Source organism: Hyperoodon ampullatus, assembly GCF_949752795.1.
Source record: "Hyperoodon ampullatus genome assembly, chromosome: 14".
NCBI lineage: Eukaryota > Metazoa > Chordata > Mammalia > Artiodactyla > Ziphiidae > Hyperoodon > Hyperoodon ampullatus.
Window position 1 is genome coordinate 51,411,301 of NC_136927.1, and position 20,093 is coordinate 51,431,393.

A 20,093-nucleotide genomic window follows, 5' to 3' on the forward strand; every position below is an offset into this window, starting at 1 on the left:
TTTTAACTGTTGTGGCTCGTGAATCCAAGCAGCTGAGTTTGATACACGTTCACTGCCACCTCCTTCAAGAACTAGCTCATCTTCCTGGGCTTGAGATAGTGAACAAGCAATGCCTGGCCTCATCCGAACTCTGCGGATATATTTTTTGCCCAAGAAAATTTGGATTTCAACAAGAAGACTATTCTTTTGAATGATAGTGTGGACAGGGAAGTGAGAGTTCAGAGACCGCATCTTGTAACGGAAGCCCAGTGTGACACCCTTGATCGTGCTCTGTATGTGACTACAGATGGTGCCAGCGATAGCCAGGTCCTTTCTGTTTCCCCACCATTCGTCACCCGGAGCCTCTTTCTCTTTCCAAGGAGGCCGAGTTCTACATTAATGTGATTGAAGACCCTCCACAGGGTGCCCGTGGGGCCCTTCACAATAACCGTGTGTCCCTTCAGAGTGATGTCCACGTTTTCTGGAGTGTTAATAGCCTGCTAAAACTGGGCTTCATCCCCGCAGTAGATGCAGCAGAGAAGACATAGCTTTTTTTTGTTTGTTTTTTGGCCACACCACACAGCTTGTGAGATCTTAATTCCCCAACCAGGGATTGAACCCCGGCCCTCGGCAGTGAGAGCACGGAGTCCTAACCACTGGACTGCCAGGGAAGTCCTGACATGGCTTATTTTAACCTGCTTCTGCCCTGAAGAATATTAATGGCAGAGAGAAGTAATCCACCAAAGTTCTTTGAGTGCCTACCATGCATTCTGTGCAGTTTTACCCATATTATCCTCCCAGTAGCCCTTTCAGAGTTATCAGTGATGATGATTCTCCATTTTAGATAGGAAAGCAGCTGAGGGAAGTTGAGTTTTGCCCAAAGTCATAGAACTGTCAGTGGCAGAGCAATTTTGAGCTCGTTTTTATTCTTCTTTAGACCTACGCCCCCATTTTCCCTTTAGGCCCTTCTGGATCCTCTCCCCGCCACCCCATCAGTGCCATTTTGCACCCTCTCCCATCAAGAAGCCATCCTAAGCCAGCCTCTGCCCAACCGTGAGCTGCGCTGGCCAGAATCTGTACTGTTCATTTTGGCAAGGAAGTAACTCTGTGTCTTGTCTCTTTCCATAGAAGGGCAGGGGACATCCCCTGACCTAGTTTGTCTTCGCCTATTTAGCTGGCAGGGTGCTGGGCACGTGACCTACCTGATGAACGTGGGAGAGCCACTCTTGATAGGAGTGGAGTGTTTCTCCTCAAGGCAATTTCACTTTGGACAGTTGTCTTCAAATCAACATCACCATCAATATTTCTAGGATACTTTGTGGAATGCTTCCACAAGCATCATTTGTGCAAAAGCCAAACAGGGATTAAAAGCCCACCTTGTTGGCTAAGGCTCAGTGAGAAGTAATTTGCTAAGGTGGTGGTCAAGCCAGTTCCCAAATTCGGTTCTCTGAACTGCTGCCAAGTCCCACACCCCTTTCACTATGTCCCCCTGCCCCAGTTTTTTCTGTTTTATAATCCAGTGGACTGGAGAGAAATCAAAGAAAAGATGGGGCTATTTGGTTCCCCTCAATGTTATGGTCCCTTCTCTGTGAAACCACTTCTAGTTAGAAAAGTCATGATTTTTAGTTGAAATTCGAATATTACTTTCGGAAAGTGGTCTTGGTTTCCTATGATATGACTGAAAAGTAGAGTCATATTTCCAGAGTCAACAGATGATTAAAAAAAAAAGTAGTTACTCCCTTTCTCTAGGGGATACTAAATGGAGGCATTTGGAAATTTGAAATTTGGTGTAATACTGTCATTGTGAAGGAATAAATAAATAAAGGTATGTAGGTTTTTATTTATTTTGTTTTGTTTTACTTTCCTGTTAAGATGGTTTGGAACAAGGACAGGTTACTCTTCACGCCAGAGCAGACAGGTGAGTTTGGATAGAGGTGCCATCACCTTTCCATTCTGACCGGTGGAAGTTGACAAAGACTGAGCTGACCTTGTCTGCTGATGGTAGAAAAATGCGGACAGAGGAGCACTGGGGTTTGGCAGGGGTTCCAAGTCCTAACCTGTGTGTTTCTAAAGCCTAAAAGAGCTGTTGCTGTGCCTTTTTGAGTCATTTCAGACCTTCCGAGCTCTCTTCTGGTCTGCCCTCTTCCAGGCACCGTCTCCTGTCTCCTCTCAGTAGCTTCTGGGGCCTGTGTCCACCTCCCGACCTTCCATCCCTTTAGTTAGAGGACTTGTATTGCATCAGGTATGATGACCCAGATTAAGTCAAGGTGAGCCCATCAAGAATGGTTGAGGGGCTTCCCTGGTGGCGCAGTGGTTGAGAGTCCGCCTGCCGATGCAGGGGACATGGGTTCGTGCCCCGGTCCGGGAAGATCCCATATGCCGTGGAGCAGCTGGGCCCGTGAGCCATGGCCGCTGGGCCTGCGCGTCCGGAGCCTGTGCTCCATAACGGGAGAGGCCACAGCAGTGAGAGGCCTGCATACCGCAAAAAAAAAAAAAGGAATGGTTGAAAGATGATGAATTGAAACTCAACGTGCTCCTGTTGGCAGGGGTTCGGGGCAGGGCAGTGGGGGAGGGAGGGGTGGTGGTCCTTCCACTGCAGCTCAGCCTGAGGCAGGTCTCTGGACGAGTCCTGTGATGGCTCAGGTTCCCCGAAAGGCAGGATGGGGCAGACTCTGGGAGCTCTAGACGTCAGAACCCAGATGCTTACTTTCCTCTCAGTAAAGGTTGGGTTTCTCCAGAGCTTCTGGGTGTCTCCAGACTATATTTCTCTAAACTCTTAAGGAAATCCAGGAGTTTCTGGGAGTCACCCAGACTGTGCTTTCCCAGGACTCTGGTTCTTTCTTTCTGAGTCACCCACTGCCCTGCCTTGACGGTCTCCCCTCCAGCCATCACACCGAGGCGGGCTCAGGGGACTAAGGAGCAGGTGATGAGTAACTCACAGCAGGAGGAGAGCTGAGAGCTAGAACTAGTGTGTCTCCAGGCTGTGGTCCCCAAGTTGGTGTGTGGTTGTGACCCTGGCCCAGCACCTCCTGCTGCACACCTTTCCCACTTAGTACCACAGAGGGTCTCATTTACCGGGTATGGTTTCCGTGGTGGAGGGGGCCCATCTTTTTTTTTTTTTTAGAACAGGAACCCGTAGGCAGTTTCCTTTTTTTTTTTTTTAATTAATTTATTTATTTATTTATTTTTGGCTGCGTTGGGTCTTCGTTTCTGCGCGAGGGCTCTCTCCAGTCGGGGCAAGCGGGGGCTACTCTTCATTGCGGTGCGCGGGCCCCTCACCGCCGCGGCCCCTCCCGTTGTGGGGTACAGGCTCCAGACGCGCAGGCTCAGTAGTTGGGGATCATGGGCCCAGTTGCTCCGCGGCATGTGGGATCCTCCCAGACCAGGGCTCGAACCCATGTCCCCTGCATTGGCAGGCAGACTCTCAACCACTGCGCCACCAGGGAAGCCCGAGAGGGCCCATCTTGTCCGTACATCCATCTCTCCAGTTTCTTCTCTTTGCCCGTCCTTCTGGGGCACAGGTGTTCTGGCCTCCCTGGAGTGCTTATTGATTCTTATATGTAGGGGGTTTTTTGTTCTTGTTTTTTAAAGAATCGATTTTATTTATTTTTGGTTGTGTTGGGTCTTCGTTGCTGCGCACGGGCTTTCTCTAGTTGTGTTGAGCGGGGGCTACTCTTCATTGCGGTGTGCAGGCTTCTCATTGCAGTGGCTTCTCTTGTTGTGGAGCACAGGCTCTAGGCGTGTGAGCTTCAGTAGTTGTGGAATGTGGGCTCAGTACTTGTGGCTCGCGGGTTCAGTAGTTGTGGCTCGTGGGCTTAGTTGCTCTGTGGTATGTGGGATTTTCCCGGACTGGGGCTCGAACCCGTGTCCCCTGCATTGGCAAGCGGATTCTTAACCACTGCGCCACCAGGGAAGCCCTGCATGTATTTATTTTTAACTTTTTTATTTTGAAATAGTTTCAGATGTACAGAGAAGTTGCAAAAATAGTGCAAAGAATTTTTGAATACTCTTTACACAGATTCCCCAAATATTACCATTTTACCTTATACTCTCTCTCTCTCTGTCTTTTAAAATTGAAGTGTAATTGACCTACAGCTCTATGTTAGTTCCAGGTGCATGACATATTCTATACATTACATAATATTTCTATATATTACAAAATGATCATCATGATAAGTCTAATTACCATCTGTCACCATGCAAAGACATTACAATATTATTGGCTCTGTTCTGCATGCTGTGCATTTCATCCCCATGACTCGTTAATTTTGTAACTGGAAGTTTGTTCCTCTTAATTTCCTTCAGCTATTTCATTCATCCCCCGCCACCCGCCCTCTCCTCTGGCAGCCACCTGTTTGTTCTCTGAATCTGAGTCAATTTCTGTTTTGTTTTTTAGATTCCACATATAAGTGAGATCATATGGTACTTGTTTCTCTGTCTGACTTATTTCACTTGGCACAGTGCCCTCTAAGTCCATCCATGTTGTTGCAGATGGCAAGATTTCATTCTTTCTGATGGCTGAGTAATGTCCATTTTATACATATACTGTCTCTTCTTTATCCATTCATCTATGAATGGGCACTTAGGTTGCTTCTGTATATTGGCTGTTGTAAAAAGTGCTACAGTGAACAGAGGGGTGCATATATTTTTTAAAATTAGTGTTTTTATTTTCTTTGGGAAAATACCCAGTAGTGGGATTGCTGGATCATATGGTAGTCCTATTTTTAGTTTTTTAAGGAACCTCCGTAGTGTTTTCCACAGCGGCAGCAGCAGTTTACATTCCCACCAACAGTGCACGAGGGTTCTCTTTTCTCCACATCCTCGCCAATGCGTGTGTCTCTCTCTTTTTATCATGTCTTTTCCTGACCTTTTTGAGAATAAGTTGTACATATGGACATATGAATTACTCTTAAGTCCTTCATTGTTTCTTTTCTAAAATTCAAGGGCACTTTCTTACATAGCCACAGTATAATAATCAATATCAGGAAATTAACATTGATATACTATGTTGTCTAATCACAGCAGTTATTCAGATTTCCCACTAATGTCTTTTATAGAAAAAAAAAATCTTTTTTTTTTCCTTGGTCGAAGATTGCACTGAACTGTAACCACTCTTCAGTTTCCTTTGATCTGGAGCAGTTCCTCAGTCTTTTTTTATCTTTCATGACCTTGACATTTTTCAAAAAGTTAGGCCAGCTCGTTATAGAATGTCCCTCAGTGTGGATTTGTCTGATGTTTCCACATGATAAGATTCAGATTATATGTTTTTTGGGGAATATCACAGAAATGGTATTTTGTCCTTGTCCCAGTATTGGACTTGGATCCCTTGGTTATGGTGGTGTTAGCCAGGCTCTCCACCAGGAAGTTCTGGTTTTTTTCGGATGGAATCAATAGCTTCTCATCAGACTTTCACCCACAGTTTTTAACACTCATGATTCTTGTCTGAAACAGTTATTACTATGGTGGTTGCCAACTGGTGATTTTCTAAGCCCTTCATCTTTCTGCATTTGTTAGCTCGCATTCTACTCTAAGGAAGAACTTTCCTTTCTCACCGATGTGTTTGTTTATTCATTTATGTATTTATATCAGTATTCACTCTTGCATTATTCTTCTATCCTTTGGGTTATAGTCTGTCGCTGACGGTGTTTATTTTAATGTTCAAGTTGTCCCAGATTTCCCAGTGGGAACCCCCTCATGTAGACTCCTATGTTCTTTAGCCATGTCCTTGTCATTCTTCAAGCCCTTCCTTAGCCTTTGGCACAGCAAGGTGATCCAGGTTCATCCACTACTTTTCCTGCCCTTATTCTCAAGTCAGCCATCTCTCCAAGGAGCCCTAGTTTCTTTGGATGGAGAATGATGTTTAGAAACCAAGATTTGGGTGCTAGATGGCTCCTTGCTCCTAGGGTGTCATTATTTCTAGGCCCTCTCAGCAGACAAAACTAGGAAATACACACAAAACATATGCATTTCTTTGTCCATCTTTATATATTAAGAAACCATTGTGTATACTGATATCTGCAGTTTCAGTCCAGCCCCACAGCGTTCATTCCCCAGTCTCTCTTCCCATATTTGTACCTCCCTCCTTCAGCAGTAAGAAATCCAGCTCCCATGTATTTAATTTCAGAAGTAACACGTGAATACCAACCATCTCCTTATAAAGAACAGGCAAAGCAAAGGTCCCTTTAGACACCCCAGTCATATTCTAGGTATTTCCTAGAGGAAATTATATTAGAAAATATATATTGTATATATCTTCCTGGACCATATTTCTGGAGAAATACCTAATTTTTCTTTTATTTCATTAACGGTTTCCTGATGAAAATATAACTTTCTTTTTTATTTAATATATTTTGTCAGTCTTGCAATGAGAGTACCATTAGCTCCGCGTAACTATTTTTTAACTGTTGTATAGCATTCCATTACTTGGAATGGAAAACATAAGCATCCAGTTTGGGGCTGGTACAAGCAGTGCTGGGCTCAGTGAGAGGCACAGTTCAAGAAGAGAGTCACCAGACCCAAGGATCTGGGCATTTTTTTTTCCCCATAAGAAAACAGCTTTAAAAATATTTTTCTGATTAGGTAAATAGCCATTATTTTAAAAGAAGCAAGTAATACATTAAAAATAAAGTGGGGGGCTTCACTGGTGGAGCAGTGGCTAAGAATCCGCCTGCCAATGCAGGGGGCACAGGTTCAAGCCTTGGTCCGGGAATATCCCACATGCCGCGGAGCAACTAATCCTGTGTGCCCACAACTACTGAACCTGCGCTCTAGAGACTTTGAGCCACAACTACTGAGCCCACGTGCCACAACTACTGAAGCCCACATGCCTAGAGCCCATGCTCTGCAGCAAGAGAAGCCACTGCAATGAGAAGTGTGCACACTGCAATGAAGAGTAGCTCCCGCTCGCCACAAGTAGAGAAAGCCCCACGCACGGCAACGAAGACCCAACACAGCCATAAATAAATAAATAAATAAATAAATAAATAAATAAATAAATTTAAAAAATAATAATAATAAAATAAAAATAAAGTGGGGGGTAAAATTAAAATCTCACCCCTGAGATAATATTTTGGTAAACCTTTCACATATCATCTTATGTATATACATACATAAATATTTTTACATCATTGGGCCATAGTACCTATGCTGTTGTATTGTAGATACTTATTTTGCAGTGTGACTTATATACAGTGTATATACTTATATACAGTACGATCTTTAATGATGAATTCTTACGTAGATAAACTCCCCTGTAACTACCACCACAGATAAGATACTGCACATAGTCCAGCATGCCAGAACCTTCCCTTGTGCCTCTTCCTCCACTTATGACTCTTGACCCAAAGGTAACCACTGTTCTGACCTCTATCACCATAGATTTTTTGCCTTTTCTTGAAGTTCAACTATAAATGGAATCCTACAATAAGGTACTGTCCTATGTTCAGCTTCCCTTGTTCAGCGTTACGTCTGTGAAATTCATCTGTGTTACTGCGTACAATAGTTCATTCTTTTTCATGTCTATGGGTACTTAATACTTCTTCTTGTTTACTTCTTGTCGTTCAAAGAATTTTTCATAGTAGTAACAGCTACATTTATTACAACACATACTCTGTGCTAGGCACTGTTCTAAACCCTTTACAAGTTCAGCTTGTTTAATCCTCACAATAACCCAGTGAAGTGGGTACTACTATTATTATAATAACATGTCCATGACACTTTATCAGGTTGAAGAAGTTCCCTATTATTCCTAGTTTACTGAATTTTTCATCATGAATAGATGTTGAATTTCTCCATCCATTGATGATCAGGTGGGTTTTTTAAAAACCTGTTTATATAGTGAATTACATTGATGTTTGGATATTGAACTAACCTTGTATTCCTGGAGGAAACTCCATTTGATCTTGACATAGTATCCTTTTTACATATTGCTCAATTCGATTGACTAACATTTTAGATTTTTGCATCTGTGTTCACGAAGCACGTCGGTCTGTAGCCTTCTTTTTTGTACTGTCTCTGTCTGGTTTTGGTATCAGAGTAATACACACCTCATAAAAGAGTTGGGAAGTCTTCTATTTCCTGAAAGAATTTGTACAGAATTGGTATAATTTCTTCCTTAAATGTTTGATTTAATTCACCAGTGAAGCTGTGTGCTCCTGGAGTTCACTTTTGGTGAAGGTTTTAACTAGTAATTTGAATTCTTTTAGAGAGCTCTTCAGCTTATCTATTTTTCTCAAATGAGCTCTGACAGTTTGTGTCTAAGAAATTTGTCCATTTCATCTAAGTTATCAAATGTTGACATAAAGTTGTTTGTAATTTCCCATATTACCCTTTTAATGTCTATAGAATCTATTGATGTCCTCTTTTTCATTCCCTATATTGGTGATTTATGTCTTCTTTTCTTCCTGATCATTCTGCCTGAGGTTGATCTATTTGAGAGCAATGTATGTGTCAAGAGTTCTAAGAATTCAAATCTAGTCGAGAATTTAAGGATTTTTTAAATTAATTTTTTTTATTTTTTTAATTTTTGGCTGCATTGGGTCTTAATTGCTGCGCGCGGGCTTTCTCTAGTTGTGGCAAGTGGGGGCTACTCTTTGTTGCGGTGCATGGGCTTCTCATTGCTGTGGCTTCTCTTGTTGCAGATATTGGGCTCTAGGCGTGCAGGCTTCAGTAGTTGTAGCATGCAGGCTCAGTAGTTGTGGCTCGTGGGCTCTAGAGCGCAGGCTCAGTAGTTATGGCTCACGGGTTCTAGAGCGCAGGCTCAGTAGTTGTGGCGCATGGGTTTAGTTGCTCCGCAGCATGTGGGAACTTCCCGGACCAGGGCTTGAACCCATGTCCCCTGCATTGGCAGGCGGATTCCTAACCACTGTGCCACCAGGGAAGCCCTAATTATAATTTTTTAATTTTTAAAATTTATTTTATTTATCTATTTTTGGCTGTGTTGGGTCTTTGTTTTACCATGTTCTCTTTTTGTTTGTTTGTTTCTTTTACGGTACGTGGGCCTCTCACTGTTGTGGCCCCTCCGGCCGCAGAGCACAGGCTCCAGACACGCAGGCCCAGCAGCCATGGCCCACGGGCCTAGCCGCTCCGCGGCATGTGGAATCTTCCCAGACCGGGGCACGAACCCGCGTCCCCTGCATCGGCAGGCGGACTCCCAACCACTGCGCCACCAGGGAAGCCCTTGGGTCTTTGTTGTGGTGCACGTGCTTCTCACTGCGGTGGCTTCTCTTGTTGAGGAGCACAGGCTCTAGAGCGCAGGCTCAGTAGTTGTAACACGCGGGCTCAGTAGTTGTGGCTCGCGGGCTCTAGAGCACAGGCTCAGTAGTTGTGGCACACAGGCTTAGTTGCTCCACGGCAACGTGGGATCTTCCCGGACCAGGGCTCGAACCCGTGTCCCCTGCACTGGCAGGCAGATTCTTAACCACTGCACCACCAGGGAAGTCCTAAAATTTATTTATTTTGGCTGCGCCAGGTCTTAGTTGCGACACGTGGGATCTTCACTGGGGCATGCAGGATCTTTAGTTGCAGCATGCATGCGGGATCTAGTTCCCCGACCAGGGATCGAACCCAGGCCCCTGCATTGGGAGCACAGAGTCTTACCCACTGGACCACCAGGGAAGTCCCCAAAGATTTTTTTTTTTTAAGAGAAAGATTTTTGTTTAAAGATACTTTCCTTAATATTATTTAGGGAAGAAATCAGAATGAACGTCAGTAACAGACACACATTTTAATTCAAACTGCACCCCTCACCAGCTGTGTGACCTCAGGCAAACCAGTCAAACCCACCTGAGTACTCATGTCATCGTTATAAGGAGATAATAGTACTTTCCATGTAGAGTGGCTGAGACATTGACGTATACCCCAAAAGTGCCAGGCCCCATGCCTGCTTACATGGGCACCCGTGCATCTGTTCCTCAGAGTGAGAAGTTGGAGACGACCCTGCCAAAATCATCCCTGTGTGCAGTGTGCCCGCGTTTCCCTGGAGCAGCTATCACTTCTCCCCTCTGTCCCCATGGCACTTTGTAAACAGTGATTTTATAGCATTTCTCACATTTGACTGCAGTGTCTTCTGTGTTTCCTTGACCAGATTGCGCACTGCTGCACAGCCGGGCCATGTTTTTCTCATCTTTTCTCTCTGTTGCCCATATAGATTTAAGTGCTCAAAAATATTTTAATAAGTGCAGAATAGGAAAAGTCATTACATAATGGTACGTCAAACCAGTGGACCATCAGGCAGCCAAAGAAAATATCATTATAAAGGATTCTTTAGCAACGTGAAAAACTGTGTTACAAAGTAGAATATGTTTTATCTGCTTTTTTTAATGAGTGTATGTAGATGCGTGTGTATAACGTATTTATTTATGGAAAAAATGAAAGAAAACTCTAGAGACAAAACAGCTCTCTGGATAGTCAGCTTCTGCCTGACATATCATCCTTTAAGATAACCATTTGAGCGGGGTGAGACTGGGATGGGAGGTGCTGAGTCCCCTGTCGCTAGACGCTGTACAGGCACAAAAGGAATCAGTGGAATCACGGGGCACAAAGGGCTGTTGAGGTGCCTGGTCCAGGAGGCCTGAGGCAGGCATTCCTTCCCTGCCACGGTTTACCAAGTCCTTCCTCTTGCGGCCAGAAGGAGCAGTGAAGTCCCATCACGGAGCAGCACTTGTGTCTGTGCAGAGGGAGTTGGGTTTGAAAAGATGTCATACAGACATGATGGCGGTGTGCTTGGGGGCTGAGACTCATTTACCCCTGAAGATGCTCCTCCTTAAAAGCCGAAAGCCCGGCTCTGTGGGAAGCACGGACTGTTCTTGGGACCAGTTTCTTAATCGGAAGAGTTAGTACTTCCCCCTTTTTTCAGAGTCTGCCGTGTGCCTCCCCGTCTCCCTATTTCCTGAGTCCTTAGAATGTGCCATGGATCACGTGTCACAGCGTCCTTGTCTGCTTTTGCTTTCCATAGCTGGTCTTGTTTAACATGAACTAGAAGCGTGTGTGTGTGTGTGTGTGTGTGTGTGTGTGTGTGTGTGTGTGTGTGTGTGTGTGTGTGTTTTTCAATGCGCTCAGGGAAAGAAAGCTGGTCTTGTTTAACATGAACTAGAAGCGTGTGTGTGTGTGTGTGTGTGTGTGTGTGTGTGTGTGTTTTTCAATGCGCTCAGGGAAAGAAAGCTGGTCTTGTTTAACATGAACTAGAAGCGTGTGTGTGTGTGTGTGTGTGTGTGTGTGTGTGTGTGTGTGTTTTTCAATGCGCTCAGGGAAAGAAGGTCCAGGAATCAGTATTGAAGTATTAACTCAGGTCAGAGACTAGGGGTTTTCCTCCTGGCATCGTCACCAATCAGCCGGTTCAGTTTAATGATTATTAATTTGGCAGGTCTGTGTCCCAGGCCCCTGGGGTGGCAGGCACTCTGTCATTAAGCACAGTTTACCTAGCCTTGTGTTGACACATCTCCAGTGATGGAGGCAGGGGGCCACGCCTCACAACAGCTCATTTTCTTTCTACATATTTTTGTCAGAAGGTTCTTCTTGGAGAGTGTGTGAACCTCTGTCCTCCGTTACTGCACAGGGTAAGCGCTCAGTCCCTCAAGACTGCTCCCCACACCCCGCTTCAGATGCCAGTCACAAGTCCAGGTTGTCACCTGTGCTTCTGACCAATCAGCTGTAAATGTGGATTCCCACAGCCTGCTACTCGGGTTTGATGAATTTGCTAGAGCAGCTCACGGAACTCAGGGAAACATTTACTTATATTTACCAGTTTATTGAAGGATATGACAAAGGATACATATGAACAGCCAGATAAAAAGATACATAGAGTAAGGTCTGGGAGGGTCTAGAACCCAGGAGTTTCTGTCCCTGTAGAGGGAGGGTCATTCTCCCAGCACATGGATGTGCTCACCAACCTGGAAGCTGTCTGAGCCCCACACTTCGGGGGTTTTAGGAAGTCTCCTCATGTCATCATGACCAGTTATTCACTCCATTTCCAGCCCCTCCCCCCTCTCTAGAGAAAGGGGTGGAGGCAGGGACTGAAAATTCCAAGCTTCTGGGGCTTCCCTGGTGGCGCAGTGGTTGGGAGTCTGCCTGCCGATGCGGGGCACATGGGTTCGTGCCCCGGTCCGGGAAGATCCCACATGCCGCGGAGCGGCCGGGCCCGTGAGCCATGGCCGCTGAGCCTGCACGTCCGGAGCCTGTGCTCCGCAACGGGAGAGGCCACAACAGTGAGAGGCCCGCGTACCACGGAAAAAAAAAAATTCCAAGCTTCTATTCATGGCTTGGTCTTTCTGGTAACCAGCCCCTGTGCAAGAGCCCACCCAGAGTTGCATTTGAACAAAAGATGCTCCAAGTGCTCTTATCACTTAGGAAATTACAAGAGTTTTAGGAGCTCTGTACCAGGGACTGGGGGCAGAGACATATGTGTGTGTGTGTGTGTGTGTGTGTGTGTGTGTATACATATATATATGTGTGTATATATATATATATTTTTTCTATTATCTCACAAAACTCCTGTGAAGTCTCTTGTACCCATAAATTGCCTTGTGCTAACTTTTAGTAGGGTTACTAAGTTATACCCTCAGAATGCCCCAGAATACATTGCCTTAGGGGATCTGTGGGTTTGCCCCACTTGGAGTTCAGGTCAGGTGGCCAAGGCCTCAGAGAGGCTGATAGAAACAAGCCCACGTGGCTGTCCACGACCGCCTGCAGTTCCTGTGGGGCTTTGTCAGCTCCATTTGTGCTGAGTGATGCTAGGTCTTCTGCCTGCTTCTTGCCAAGTCATGCTTTCACAGATCCAGCTCCCCTGGCTGCCTTCCTCTTTTACGTCATTGCATCAGACACAGTGCCAGTCATGCGTCTCCACATCCCACCCGTAAGCCCTGTTAAGTGGGGGAAAGGTCATCAGCTGGGGCATTTGGGCATCTGCATAGAATGTTGGCCTGAGGGTGTTCTAGTCTAGGATGCCTTGGTCATAGCTCCATGTCTGCATTGACCCTTTGGGTGTGACCACTGTTCAGGGTTACCACCCTATGACATGGTTCTAATCATGCCACACCCTCGCCCAGTCATCATCTCCAACCAGGGCTCAAAGACCTTAGATACGTGGAGGGCTCCTGGGCGCTTTGCAAACTGGTCTTAATCTGTTTTTAAAGGCCATTCTCTTCCTTAGCAGCCTTTTACCCATACATACACGTGCATCTCATCACACCACTCTGAGTCACACTAGGTTCTTGTAACTACTGCTCTTTTATCAAGCATCTTGGCATGTGCTTCCTCTGTCTGGAACGACTCTTACCTCCTTTTCTTTTTTTGGGGGGGGGCTGCATTGGGTCTTCATTGCAGCATGCGGGATCTTTTCGTTGTGGCTCACGAGCTTCTCTCTAGTTGTGTGTGGGCTCTGTAGTTTGTGGCACGCGGGCTCTCTCGTTGAGGCACGTGAGCCCAGTAGTTGTGGCTCGCAGGCTTAGTTGCCCTGCGGCTTGTGGAATCTTAGTTCCCTGACCAGGGATTGAACCCACGTCCCATGCATTAGAAGGCGGATTCTTTACCACTGGACCACCAGGGAAGTCCCAACTCTTACCTCCTTTACCTGACTGTTGGAACCTGGTCACTTTTCATCACCTGGCTCAGAGGTTGGCCCCTGGGTGACCCTTCTTTGACTCTTTGGACTATCTGAACTTCTTCCTCAGAGCTCCATTTTCCCCTACACCTGGCCTCCCCATGGTGTTGAAACCATTGGGATATGCCTACAAATCACAGCAATGAGTTGGTGCCCTCCATCTCCCACCAGCACAATGGTGGAAGAGGCCTGACAAAAGAGAGAATTTAAATAAGATTTAGAGTGTTATAATACCCAAAATGTTCAGGATACAATTTTAAAAATCACCATACTGAGAACTAGGAAAATCTCAACTTGAGTGAGAAAATACAGCCATACAAGATATAAAGAAGAGCCAAACAGACATCTTAGAACTGAAAAATACTATAACATAAAAAAAGAAAAAAAGAAAAGAAAACCAAAACTCAGTGTATGGCACCATGGCAGAATGGAGATGGCAGAGGGAATCACCAGTGAACTTGAAGACAGAACAATAGAAATTACCCAGTCCGAGTCACAGAGAGAAACTAGACTGATAAAACTGAACAGATCCTCAGGGACTTGTGGGACTAATAACAAAACACATTTATGTCATTGTGGTCCCAGAAGAAGAGAAAGAGGGTGGGGCTGAAAAAGTATTTGGAGAAATAATGGCTGAAGATTTCCTAAATGTACAGATTCAAGAAGCTGAGTGAATCCTAAACAGGATAAACTCAAAGAAAGCCACGCTGGCTTGTCTCGGTTTAGGTGATTGACGAGGTGGACACTGTAGCTAGAGGGGAATGTGTGCCAGCTGCAGTGCTCTCAGCAGGCACTTTCCCCTGAGTATCTCTCAGGCCCTGGAGGATGAGCTGTTAGGCAAGAGCAGGCTTGGTTTCCCTGAGGATTCTCCCTTGTCTTAAAGCCACTGAACCATGGACGAGTTTTGTGACTGAGCGGGCTGTGCTCCCACTGCAGCTGGGGGGTCTGGGCTGCCTGGAGGTGGCAGTGCCTGTTTGCCTGGGCTCTGTGCTTGCTAAAGGGGCCGACTGACTTACTCACTGGCTTCCTTCCCTCCTGTTGCTCCATCCATGGCCAGCTTGCTGTGATGTCAGTGCCAGCTTGGTTGATCAGTCATTTACTGACCAGAAGTTACGTACAGCGAAGGCAAAGCCACAAATACTTCCTGGAGGATGATTTTACGCCCCTGGTGTTGTAAACAGTCCGATGGAGAAAGAGCCCTTCTGTTCTTGCCTCGTTTGCCCTTTCAGAAGCTGGCGAAGCTCCCACCATGCTCTTGGCCTGGGCGACCAGCAATTTGTCCACCCTGCTCTGCAGGGTGTCGGGCAGGCTGCCTGGGGACTGGAGTGACTGCCTTTGACTCAGCATCAGTGGGAACTGGCTAATCAGTGAAATTCAGGAGGAATAGCCCCTGTCTCTCTATCTATCTTATGTATCTATCTATCTATGCCCGTTTCCGAATGTACATTGTCTTTATGATAAAAGTGAAAACTTACGTACAGACCTACTTTGTAATAAAAGATCGAATCAGACCTGCTCTATTTGGGGTGGGCGAGACCTACTTGGCTAGTCTTTTTTTTTTTTTTTTTGCGATACGTGGGCCTCTCACTGTTGGGGCCCCTCCCTTTGCGGAGCAGAGGTTCTGGACGCACAGGCTCAGCAGCCATGGCTCACGGGCCTAGTCGCACCGTGGCATGTGGGATCTTCCCGGACCAGGGCACGAACCCGTGTCCCCTGCATCGGCAGGTGGACTCTCAAGCACTGCGCCACCAAGGAAACCTGGCTAGTCTTTTGATGTACCCCCTTTTTCTGTGCCTAACCTTACAGATGAGGACATGAACGCCTACTGCCAAGTAAAGGATTTGCACAGCTGGAAGCAGAGCTGTGGCAAGAGCCTGGTCTAGTTAAGAACGTACTCTATTTTCTCATGGCCGTTTTGGGGTTTTTTGTTTTTTTGTTTTCTGTTGCTGACAAATGTTGCTTTTGGCCCCATGAGCTCTGTAGTGTTTGGCGTTCCTCCTTTCCACTAAGTGTAAAAGAATGGATGATGAATGGGCAGAAAGATCACACAGGGCTCCCAGAGGCTCCTGGGAGGGCCTGTGGGGACCTCAGACTGTCCCATGGTCACCCTACCACACCTGAAATGGAAGGACACTCACCAAGCAGGCTGGTCAAAATTTTCCCATCAGAATATTTCACACAGCAGAAGAGAGTGATTTTATGTCACAGGGTCTTGTTTCCCAGACTGTACCGAGGTGCCTCCAGGCACCATAGCCGGCGCCCAGAGGTGCTCAGGGAGAGTCCCTGTCTGTCCCCGTTGGTGCAGCTTGGGGTGATTCTCAGTATCAACGTGGGATCGTCTACATTCCTTTGATCTTCTACATTCCTTTTGATACTTTGTGTCTTTGCAAATCTGGGTTTTCAGGGGTTGTTTGGATCCAACTACTCCTGAATGGAACGATTAGGTATTTCTCTTGGCCTAGGGATACCATGAAAATTTTGCGAAATGTCACGGGTTCCATGAGCTGAGAAAGTTTGGGAACCTGTGTCCTGGAGGCTTGCCACACAGGCACACTCCCAGTCCCGAAGTTCTTTTCAATCTGCCGTCTTCACATTAGTGGTTCATGCAAATTTTACATTTTGTGTGTTGTAGTGAATTCACTGACTCCATTCATTCCACGGGGAGTTACAGAGCACGAGATTATGTGCCAAGCACTGTGCCAGGAAAGTGTGACGCCTGGAAGTGACGGTCGAGCCGAGGTCTGAAGACTGAATAGGAAGCAAGTAGAGGGGGAGCATGCGAGGCACATGTAAAGGCCCTGGGGCAGGGATGCGGTGACGCCGGCTGGAGAGATGGGTAGGCGTGTTTGTGTGCACTTCAACGTGACGATGATGGTTTAACAGCTTGTTCTCGGCTTCAGCCCCCATGCACACTGCTCCGATCCTAGTGGGAAGCGTAGGGTGAAGGTTTTTCCTCCCAGGTTGACTTCCTTCTTGCCAGCCTGCCAATCCTTCCTTCCCACCATGTGCCACATGCAGAGGTGCCTCTGACACAGATACATGTGTCCACTCAGTCTCCCCACTTAAATGGGTAGTGAGCACAGCCCTCCCCTGGGAAGCTGGCGCTTCTTTCTAGTTTGCCACTTGGGTGAGCTGCTTACCCCTTGGACCCTCCGACTCCCGGTTGTAGATCACATGCTCTCCAGGGCCCTTTCCACTGCCCTTCTGCAGCTTTTGTCTGTCTGACCTCAGAGTTAAAGCTGCTGGGGACATTCTCAGGTCTGTGGAGACCTCAGGTCTGAGTGCTGGCCGTGTCCAGCATGCTGGTGAGGGCCTGCTGCAGGGGGTCAGTCACATTCCCTGTGCGCAGCGCCGGGTCATCTCTGCAGTGGGTCAGGAATTCGTGGTGTCCTGACTCTGAGCTCAAAGGGAGAGGCCTGGGATGCTGAAGGAAGCAGCAAGCCAGGTGCTCGAGACAGAGGGAGAGGGGAGAAGAGTGAACATAGCCTCACAAACTGCATTGTAATCTCGTGTCTGTGTTGTGCTTTCCAGAATCTAAAACCGCTCCACAATTGTATGCCACGCTTTGCCAGCCCAGCTACTCTAGGATCTGATGCTCATTCATTGAACAGTTCTATTCAGTTGCTATACCTGATGCTCATTATCTGCCCTTGTGGGCTGACCCTGTAGTCAGGGAGATGGCCAGTGGGGAAAACATATAATATAATGTCAGGTAGTGATCAGGGCTGTGAGGGGGGAAGGACAGGGAGAGCCACCAGATACTATAGTGAGGCCAGGTCTCTCTGAGATGGTGACCTCTGAGCGGAGACCTGAATGAAGCGGGGGAGAGAACCCTGCAGGTAACTAGAAGAGAGTCCAGGCAGCCGTATTAACATGTGCAAAGGCCCTGGGGCACGAGCAGGCCCGGAGGCTTGAGGAGTAGTAAGGAGGCCAGCGTGGCCGTGAAGTGTGAGGAAAGGGGAGAGCAGGGAGAATCGGGGCGGGAGTGGTACCCAGGGGCGAGATCAGATGGGACTAATCAACCATGTTAAGGACGTTAGATTTTGTGCTGCGTATGACATGAAGTCATTTGAGGGTTTTGATTAGGGAGGTAACAGAGTCTGACTTACTTTTTCAAAGCCTCCCTCTGGCTACTGAGTGGAGAACGGCCTGTTAGGCGCCTCTCGCAGAGTCGGGCGTGTGGGAAGGCCGCCATGCAGCTCCCCTGGCTCTGCGCGCCGTCGCTTTAGACGCCCCCTCCAGGGCTGTGCTTTCTCTTCTGATTGCTGTGGTCGACTGGTGCGCGTGTCAAGAAACAGTCATTTCGTTTGGTGGGCATCAGTCACCCCTCGGTAAAGTAAGGGGGCCGGGCGGCCTGAGTCAGAAAGGTGGCCGGGCAGGGAGCGGGCGGTCGTTGCTGCGATGTGAGGGGCGCCAGCTGGGGGCTCTCCGGAGTCAGCACATCGGCCCTGCCCGGAACCCCCAGGCTTCCAGCCGGACTCTGAGATCATGTGGGACAGGTCCCCTCCCCTCTGCTTCATGGCAGTAGGCTTGTGGGCCAGATGACAGTGCCACCGCCAGGGTTGGATAGAAAGATGTGACTAACGTCGAATAGATATTCAGTGTGTTTATAAGTTAATGCTTAAATATAAACAGCACTCTCTGGGCACTAGAATTAAGATGGTCCTTTAACGTCAGATATCGCAAAAGGGTAAGCTGAGATGACTCAGGAACTCAGCATGAGGAAAGCCCCTCAGATTAATAACGAAGCCAAGAACCAGGCTTGAGGGCCGTCCTGAACAGCCTGTTCCTGGCAGGTTGCACAGGTCAGCAGGGCTGATGCCCTGCCCTCAGGTGACAGGGTGCTCTGCTGCAGGGCCCACCCTGTGGCTTCCTGGAGGCGGTGACAGCTAAGGGAGGTCAGATGTGAAGTAATCTCCCATTGCCTGAGTTGCCAAGCTGTGACTAAGGCATTCCTGACCGTGGTTACAGTGAGAGCCACCCACTCGGTGACAGGGCACAATGCTGATTCCAGAGCCCAGCCCAGCCTCAGTGATAAGAGGCAGAAATGCACTGCTAGGGTTTTAGGTCCTCTCACCTCGGTCTTTGTTGTCTCATATCTACATACCCGCCAGGTTTCAGTGGTGGAAGGACCAGTTGAGCACCCTTCAAGGGAGCTTAGTAGGTTGGTGTGCTGGGGTCCCAAAGACCACCCTCTGGCTCAGTGATTCACCAGGACTTGCAGAACTCAGAAAAGCTGTTATACTCCCAGTCATGGTTTATTATGGCAGAGGGAAACAGACTGAAATCAGCAAAGGAAAGACTCCATAGGACAGAGTCTAGCAGGAGCCAGGCAGAAGCTTCCAGTTTCCTCTGCCAGTGGAGTCACGCGACAGTGCTTGATTCTCCCAGCAGCCACGTGTGGAAGCCCACTCGAGCCTTGGTGTCCAGGGTTTTTATTGGGGGTCAGTCTTGGAGGCATCGGGCGCCCAAGTGCCTAAGCTCACCTCCTCAGTCTCCAGCACCCCAGAGGCGACAGCAGTATGATGTGATTCAGAGCCCCAGGTGTTCCCCTAAATCACATCATTAGCATAAGCTATGTGCACGACCCAAGGTCTCAGGTATATGGAGACATCTTATCAGGCGGCACATTCCAAGGCCTCAGGGGTTATTTCCTTGGAGCCATCCAAGGGCCAGTCCTGAAGACCTTTGGAATGTGCAGGGTTTGGGGTATCCCGGGCCTGCCACACAGCTGGGGAAAGGGTTTGCTGTGAAGCGGCCCCTCTATCGTGTGGAAGCAGTGCCTCTGCTGTGTCCTTGTGGGGCTGAAGAATGCTGGTACAGGGAGTCTGTGGCCTCCGTTCTCTGTGTTCACAGGGGACCCAGTGTGCACTCAGGTGTGCCCAGGGCTGTGCAGGCACCGTGCAGGCCACGTGCTCTCTTAGTCCTGGTCCAAGGCTGCAGCTGCTGCCCCGAGGCTCTGCTAGTTGCTGCAGCCCTTGGGGCGTGAGCCCCAGACCAAAGCCTTCAGGGGGCTTCCCAGCAGGCCTCAGATGGACCCTGCTGACGTCTGTCGTTCTGTCTCCCAACAGTTTCTCGATCAACATGGGAGACTCCAGTATGGAGGCTGGCGCCACCGCATCTGACACGGTGGCTGAAGACGTGTCCCTTTTCAGCACGACGGACGTGATCATGTTTTCCCTCATTGTGGGTCTCCTGACATACTGGTTCCTATTCAGGAAGAAGAAAGACGAAGTCCCCGAGTTCACCAAGATTCAGACCACGTAAGTGACTCGCTCAGGATCCCTCTAGAGCACATGTCTGCCATCCCAGCAGTGCTTGGGCAGGAGCGAGCCGGCTGAGAGATGCAGGGTCTCTCGTATCGTGTTGGGCTGCGTCTTGGGTTTTGCCTTATTGATGGACTCTGCTTTGCATCCACCCTAATAATCCCTTATGTTTACACTGTGCTTCACAGTGTTCAGGGTCCTTTGATACCTGTTTCTTATTCAGGCTTCACAGGAACCATTCAGAGTAGAAG

General features: G+C 47.7%; 1 protein-coding gene across 1 annotated transcript in view; it reads left to right on the top strand.

Annotated features, from left to right (window-relative positions):
* Positions 1-19,660: 19,660 nt before the first annotated feature.
* POR (cytochrome p450 oxidoreductase) overlaps positions 19,661-20,093 on the top strand; it is a gene marked incomplete at its 5' end in the record, with an annotated part of 28,382 nt that continues 27,949 nt past the window's right edge. The window contains one exon of the mRNA XM_079718670.1: positions 19,661-19,839. Coding sequence (XP_079574796.1) covers positions 19,661-19,839 — 179 coding nt within the window. The remainder of the gene's footprint in view (positions 19,840-20,093) is intronic.